The following is a 7,585-nucleotide window of genomic DNA, read 5'->3' on the forward strand; positions in this document are numbered from 1 at the left end:
GTATAAGCAATACGTAACTGAAGTACACTGATATTATAAATATGAATTATTATTAAATAAATTAAAATTTCAAGGTTTGTATCTCCTTTTGGAAAGAAACAAAATACTTTTATCCGTTCCAAATAAAAACAAAATGTACCCACAGTTCTATTGTAACTGTTCATCTTAACTATAACTATTTCACCATTGAAATTAAAGATTTCATAAACATTTAACTTATATTATATTGTTCAATTCTTTCTCTTCATCCACTAAAGTTATGCACTTAAGATGATAATGGTTAAAAACAATGCATATAGATTTAAGACATTAAAAACTTATAAAGCTAAAAATAAAATGAGAATATAAAAAGGTGGTGAGTCAAGAAAGAAGCAATTAATAGGTATCATTATAGATGTGATATGTATAGAGTGAAAAAAATGCTTGCAAGACTAAATGAAAGTGGATTTATTCTATCTACTTGTATTTAATCTTAAAGAATTGAATTATTTTCTATCCCCACACACCGGAGACGACTGCTTTTGTTGTTGAGCCAAATACTCCTATTTTTGATGGCGCTCCTGCTTTTTGACTCTCCTCATTATTGGTCGTAGCTGTCCTACTGCCGACCTTTTTTTTAGCGATTTTTGTTTTATCCGAGTTGTAACTCAAGATACCTTATCTCCTATGATCCTGCTCTCTCTCTTTTTCTTTTTCTTTGTTGTTTACTCGCCTTTTTATTTCTTTTGCAATGCATATTAATTGTGGTACTTAATTAATTAATTTTTTTAAAAATTGTTTATCACTTTTAAAATTTCGGTAAGTATCAATTAATTTTTTCTAATTTTATTCTTCTTCTTCTCATTTAGGGAAGGGTGTATGTTCAAAAGAAAATAAAGAATTCTAACAAAAGTAAAAATATTAGGTTATATTTAGATTTTATGAGTTTTAATAATTTTTTTTAATATTTATGTAAAACTATAATAGGATAATTAATATATATAAAATGAATAGAGTAATTATTTTCAACTTTTGTGGGAACTAAATTTTTGGTCAATTTATCATCATTTATCTGTAAAAAATATTATAATTCGAGTCAAGCCTAATAACTATCGCGTTTCAACTTAAAAAAACGGACACATTGTTGGAAAAAGGTATTAGTTGATGTAATATTCAAGTTATTTATTATTATTATTTTTAAAAGACATTCTTAATTTTTTTATCCATTTTTATAAAAAAATTATTTATTTATCAGAGTTCCGAAAATAAAAGTTGAAACATTTGTCAATCTAGTGGATATTAACAAGAGGGAATTCAACGTGAAGGTACCACACGTGTGATGGACACAACATGAATAGATTGGTTCGGTTTGTTCTTGTTATTAAAAGCAATAAATTTTTGTCGCTTTTATAATATAACAATTTATTTATTTAGTTATTGGTGGGGTGGAATGGAAACCATCTGACATAATTAAAATAAATATAAAAATAATTATAGTTGAATAAGTATTTATGAATACAAGAGATAATTAATATACATTTATATTGTTCAACTAATTTTTTTTTTAGAAAATCCTAATTTAATGAAAGTGGAACTAAATGTTTTAAAAAACGAAACAAAACTTTGTCTTAAATAGATTTTGTGTGACCCCTGTTCCGCCCGTGAAGGATCAACCAATTCACCAAGTGATATTTCTATAGTCAATCTTTGGTATTGTCTTCATGTTTTTTTTCTTTTGTTATCAATTTTTCATTTGTGTTTTGTTACCTGCTCCCATGGTCGCGTTTTGCTTACTTGTATCTGTGCCATTTTTGTCTTTTTGTCTGTTTTCAATGAAGAGTGGTTTATTCACATTCATTAAAAAAAACACTATTGTTATTCACATTCATTAAAAAAATAATTAATCATGTAGTTAAGTAATAAAAAATAATATAGAAATTAAATTGCCCTCTTCTCTTAAGGGCTTGTGAAAAATAGACTTCATTTCATATAGTTGTGTGTCAACCAATTATATATATATATATATGGTGAAAACATCATTCTAGGGACGTCCCTGGATTTCAAATCTCAGGGATGTTTTTAAATCTAACTGATCGGATCATCCCATCCGATTGGATCGATTATATAAACATCCGACACCTTTTCACCGTTCACGATCATCAGTACAACACCGTAGAACGCGGTTTCTACCCAGTTTATAACGATAAGAGTCACGATTTTTCATCCGAGTTACTTTCATGACATCCCTGATTTGAAATCTATCGACGCCTAGATGACTGGGCTCTATATATATATATATATATTTGACTGTGAAGGCATTTTTTTAATGTTTTCATTGTTATGAACGAGTTTAATAGTATTTGGCATACAATCCAAAAACACATAATATTTATTTTTCATTAACATAAAAAAATATAAGATCAATATAGATTTTTATATTGCTAGCCTAAATATGTAACTTCAATTAGTTTTTTTCCAGTATCCAATAAATAGTAAAAAGATTTAAAAAATAATTTATGAGATATATTAGTATATATTTTATAAATATAAAATGAAAATAAATATGACACACAAAAGCACATGGCCTAAAATTTATTTCTTATTATCCGTGAAATGGAAATATATATAATGTAGATTATTACAAAGCTGTAACTTTGTGGCACCGTATAAAAAAATGGACATTTGGGATATTTTAGGAATTAAAACTCAATATAGGAAAATAAAACTTTAACAACAACTAAACGGTGTAGTAGAATGTTATAAAAATAATAAATATGCAGATCCATGATCGAATATCTAGATTAATAGTATTATTACTGTATTGTGTATATATTGTAAAATACTATATAGTACTATAGGATTGTCTTGCAGGGGAGATTTAATAATTTAGTTTGATTCTTGAAAAATTTTCTGGGTGTGTACATAGTAAGATTTTAATCACCTCATGGGACGTTTGGTCGCGTTAATAAATCTCTAAAAGATTGTTAAATTACTATAACTAATGTACTATCATACCAATTTATTTTTTAATGGCCCCTTATAAATAGAGTTTGTCGCAAAAAAAAAATAGCCTTCACTTATCGTCATCTATCTCTTCCTCAAGTGTTCTGTGCATCTTCTTCTCTTAGTTAAGCAAACCCAAAGTAAGTCCTTATTTTATTTTATTTTTGTTTTATTTTTGTTTCATTAAATTGTTTCTTTTATTTTAAAAGGTTTGCTTGATGTTAACAAGGAAGAAGAGGTGATTAATCTGTTGATTTTATATGGTTAGAGTCACGAAATTTTGTGGGGAAAAAATTTGCTAATGAAAGATGAGGGTGAAGGATAACAATAAATCAATGTTTTGAAACCCGATCCGGGGTATGATCAAGGAAGGTTTTTGGGTCATGAGTCAATGGTCGGGGTCGAACTAAATATAATATATATTTTTATAAATTTAATTATATATAAATAAAAAATATTAAAAATTACTAAAAATTTTAAAAAACAATAATAAAAAATTCTAACAAATAAATAGTTTTTATTATAATTTATAAATATTAATTTAATACCCTAAATATATGAATTCAAACAAAATATAACATAATAATAAATAAAAAGTAATGCAATACAAGTTTTTAAGTTTCACAATACAATCTAATAAATAATAAAACTTAGGAATCAGACATTGAGTTTTGATTTTGAAGCAAATTTTATACATAACTCCCCGTGATATCGTATATATTTATTATTTAAAAATTTTTAATTTTAAACATATAATAATATAATTTGGGATGACCTAGTTCGACTCGGGATCGAGTAGAGTCGGTTCACTGTGTACTTGGTTGGTCAAACGCCCCCTAATTTCACTACGAGCGAAAACAAGCTAGTTCCCAATGCATGAGCTCAACCACTAAAAAAATTGAAATAAAAAAAATTAAGTGAAATACTATACATATTTTTAAAAAAATATAAATAAACTATACAAGAGATATGCACAAATTTAAAATTTATTTTTTTACATACATGGGTTCTGGGTTCTCATTGTGAATTGAGATACGAATCTATTTTTTTAGTAGAACACAAACATTATAATTTTTTTTTAATATTTTAAAAAATAGACAAACTTGCCTATTTTTAATATATATATATATATATATAAAATAGATAAACCACATTTATTGAATATAAAAAAACAACAAAACAGTCCAGGGGTGAAACTGGCAAAATATAATGCCAAAAATACAGACAGAAGAGACCCAGCCCAAGGGCCCTGAGCACTCTCAGGGCCTCACAACTCTACAAAAATACAATGCCAATGTTTATCTTTTTTTAATATTTATATGTATTAGCGCATCTCTCACTCTAATCATCTCTAGCATCATCATCATCATCATCATCATCATCGGCAACAACAACAACATGAGACGTCCACACGCACTTCTCCTGCCATTTCCAGCACAAGGTCATGTCCTCCCTCTCATGGAGCTCGCCTACCGCATGGCCTCTCAAGGCTTCACCATCACCTTCATCAACACCCACTTCAACCATGCACGTCTCCTCTCCTCCACCACCACACCACCTTCAATCAACTTCATTTCAATCCCTGATGGCATGCAACCTGAAGATGACCGCAATGACATCGCCGAGCTATGCCATGCACTAATGACATTCACTTCTCTCCATCTCCTCCAACTCATTAACACTATGGATATCCAAGAATCCGATAAACCGATTGTGACATGTTTCATCACCGACGAAGTCATGGCCTGGGCTTTGGACATCGCCAAGAAAACCGGTCTTCGTTCCGCCGCCTTCTCCACTGCCTCCGCCAACACCTTCATCAACATGAGGAGCGTTTATTGCCTAATTGAACTTGGCATCATCAATGAAGATGATGGTATATATATACATTCATTTGTTTGATTAGTTTTAATTTAATATATATATATATATATGGTGTTGTTAATTATCAGGGTCTGCAAAGAAATCTGGACAAGTTTTCATATTAAGTCCAGGGATACCACTACAAGAAAACATGGGCATTAGAGACTGGCATTTTCCCAACGGAATTTTTCCGTTCGTGAAAGTCAACTCATTCTATGAAGCCGAAAAGATTATATTTCAATGAATGTTGATAATCTTCATTGGAATCTATTAAGTCCAGGTACACCTCCAATGAATATTGACAATCTTCATTGGAATTGTTTCCTTGATTCTGAATCCAATAAGATTATATTAATTCAATTAATATACTGTTAACAACAACAAGGACCTGAAGAATGCGGATCATGAATTCGTCATCTTCAACTCATTCTATGAAGCCGAAAAGGCGGTTTTCAACTATTTAAACTCTTGCAAGATGCTACCCATTGGGCCACTCCTCTCTAAGCATAGTTCTTCTATATCTTTTTCAAGATGCATGCTTTTGGGCTGAAGACAAGACTTGCAAGAGCTGGCTTGATGAACAATGTGATAATTCTGTTATTTATGTGGCTTTTGGTAGTTTGGCAATTCTTAATGAAAGGCAATTTCAAGAACTTGCTTTAGGGTTAGAGCTCACCGGCAGGCCATTTTTATGGGTAATTAGGCCGGATATAACAGGAAAGGCCGCCACCAGCTTGCTAGAAAGGTTCAAAGATGTTATCAGTGACCGGGGAAAGGTTGTTGAATGGTCTCCTCAACAGGAGGTTCTTGCACACCCTGCATTGGCTTGTTTCATTACTCACTGTGGATGGAACTCAACAATGGAATCTGTGAGCAATGGTGTGCCATTTCTCTGTTGGCCTTACTTTGCTGACCAACATTTGAATCAAAGTTATATTTTTTGTGATTTTTGGAAGACTGGGTTGAAGATGATGCCTGATGAGAATGGTTTGATCACAAAAGAGGAGATTAGAGGTAAGGTGGAAGAGTTGGTTGGAGATGAAGGAATGAAGAAGAGGGCTCTTGCTTTGAAGGAAATGGCCATGAAGAGTGTTGACAAAGGAGGGTGTTCTTTTGAGAATTTTATGACTTTCATTAATGCCATGAAAGATGTGTTGGGTTTTGGGCTCCCTTGAAAGCCTAAATGATCCAAGCCCATTAAGGCTCACTTTATTAAGTGTTTTTCATCATATTAGGGTTAAGAAAGTGAAAAATCTGGATCATATTAGGGTTAAGAAAGTGAAAAATCTGGAGAGATACAGCAGCCGCAAAGAGAAAAACTGCAGATTTTCTCAGGTTCGGATTTGACAGTGACAACAACTTCAAGCTAGTGTTTGGAGGGTCAAACGAAGTCCGATTAAGCTAAAATTTTGTGGGCACGTTCAGGACTTGTAGAGCTTGATTTTCACTAGACGGTTTGTGATTTGGCTTCTCCTAACTCAAGATATGAGGGTCAGAACAAAAGCTACAAAATATTGGTTTTGCTTCCAATATAGCTTGTTTTAGCTATTATTTTGGTCAAGTTGTATTTTTCTGATTTGTGCTCATTCTTGAGACTCTCTTATACCCTGAATTTGACCATAATGGAGTTTGGCTTGGTCAAGATTGACCCGTGGTTTTTTGCCCTTGATTTAAGGATTTTCCATATAAAAATTTGGTGTCTTGTGTGATTATAATTTTTGTTCTGTTTAAGTTGCTCCCTTTAATCTAGCAAATTTGGGGATTGTTTATTTGCTATTAATCTATTGAGATTATTGCTTAATTCCCATCAAGATGATGTTTAGTGGCTAGCTTGTTAATTGGTATCTCTTAATTTTGTTCATGGATCATATCAACTGTTTATCATCATTATCTTCTTCATCTTGTTCTTCTTCTTCTAAATTCTTAATGTAAGTGGGTGTTAAGAATATATACCCCTTTTGAATTTCAAATTTAGTTAAATAACACTATATATGATAGGCCATGGTTCTCACATTCACCCGTGCTCTTTACGGTCGATGTATTTGTACACCTCTTTTAAATTGTAAATATTATTCAACCATAGTTAAATTAATGTGTTGAAAATAAGTTTGTTCAAACCGATTGTTTGGTTTATAAAAAACGTTTTTTTTAATTGTTTTAAAATAAAATTTGCTTTTTCGCATGCCTTCATAAAAAATCTACAAAGGATAAGTTATACTAGCATCTAGTTCTCTATGTAAAGTGTTAATATTTTTAATGAGAAGATGGTTTGAATTATTTTTTTTTAATGAAATTTGGAGATTGATCCTTTAGCATGCGCGTTGTCAGCTAAAAATGAGTGTTATAAAATGTAGGACCGAATATAATAGTAGTGTAGTGAAATAGATGAAAAAATAATAATGAAAGATAAATGGCACAAAGATATTATGTGAAAAGCTTCTAAATAATTAGGGTAAAAATCACATGCAATGATAGAAAAATTTACCAAGTGGAAAATTTTCAGAAGTTATAAACCCTCTCTAATAATAAGAAGACCACCACTTTTTCTTATACTTGGAGAAATACAAACTCTCAAAAATAATTTTTATTACTCTCACTCTTATATTTTTCTTTTCCGCTTTCACACTTCAGTTGTGAATGATAAGCTTCAATTTATGGCCCTTTTACAGACCATTGATACACCAACCCAGCCACCATTTCATACCCTTTAATTATTTTCAATGGGCGTCAGTAATTATAG

General features: G+C 30.9%; 1 protein-coding gene across 1 annotated transcript; it reads left to right on the plus strand.

Moving 5' to 3' along the window:
- Positions 1-4,380: 4,380 nt before the first annotated feature.
- LOC120260134 (UDP-glycosyltransferase 83A1-like) lies at positions 4,381-6,020 on the plus strand. Its single transcript, XM_039267573.1, has 2 exons — positions 4,381-4,858; positions 5,377-6,020. The coding sequence occupies exons 1-2, from the start codon at positions 4,381-4,383 to the stop codon at positions 6,018-6,020; spliced, it is 1,122 nt and encodes a 373-aa protein (XP_039123507.1).
- The last annotated feature ends 1,565 nt before the right edge of the window (positions 6,021-7,585 follow it).

The sequence above is a fragment of the Dioscorea cayenensis genome, chromosome 5, assembly GCF_009730915.1.
Source record: "Dioscorea cayenensis subsp. rotundata cultivar TDr96_F1 chromosome 5, TDr96_F1_v2_PseudoChromosome.rev07_lg8_w22 25.fasta, whole genome shotgun sequence".
Lineage (NCBI taxonomy): Eukaryota > Viridiplantae > Streptophyta > Magnoliopsida > Dioscoreales > Dioscoreaceae > Dioscorea > Dioscorea cayenensis.

Excerpts from the sequence above, each read along its gene's own strand:
- LOC120260134 (XM_039267573.1), top strand. The coding sequence starts at position 4,381 with ATGAGACGTCCACACGCACTTCTCCTGCCATTTCCAGCACAAGGTCAT. Across the intron at positions 4,859-5,376 it reads CATCATCAATGAAGATGATG|ATGCATGCTTTTGGGCTGAA; the intron begins GTATATATATAC and ends ATCTTTTTCAAG.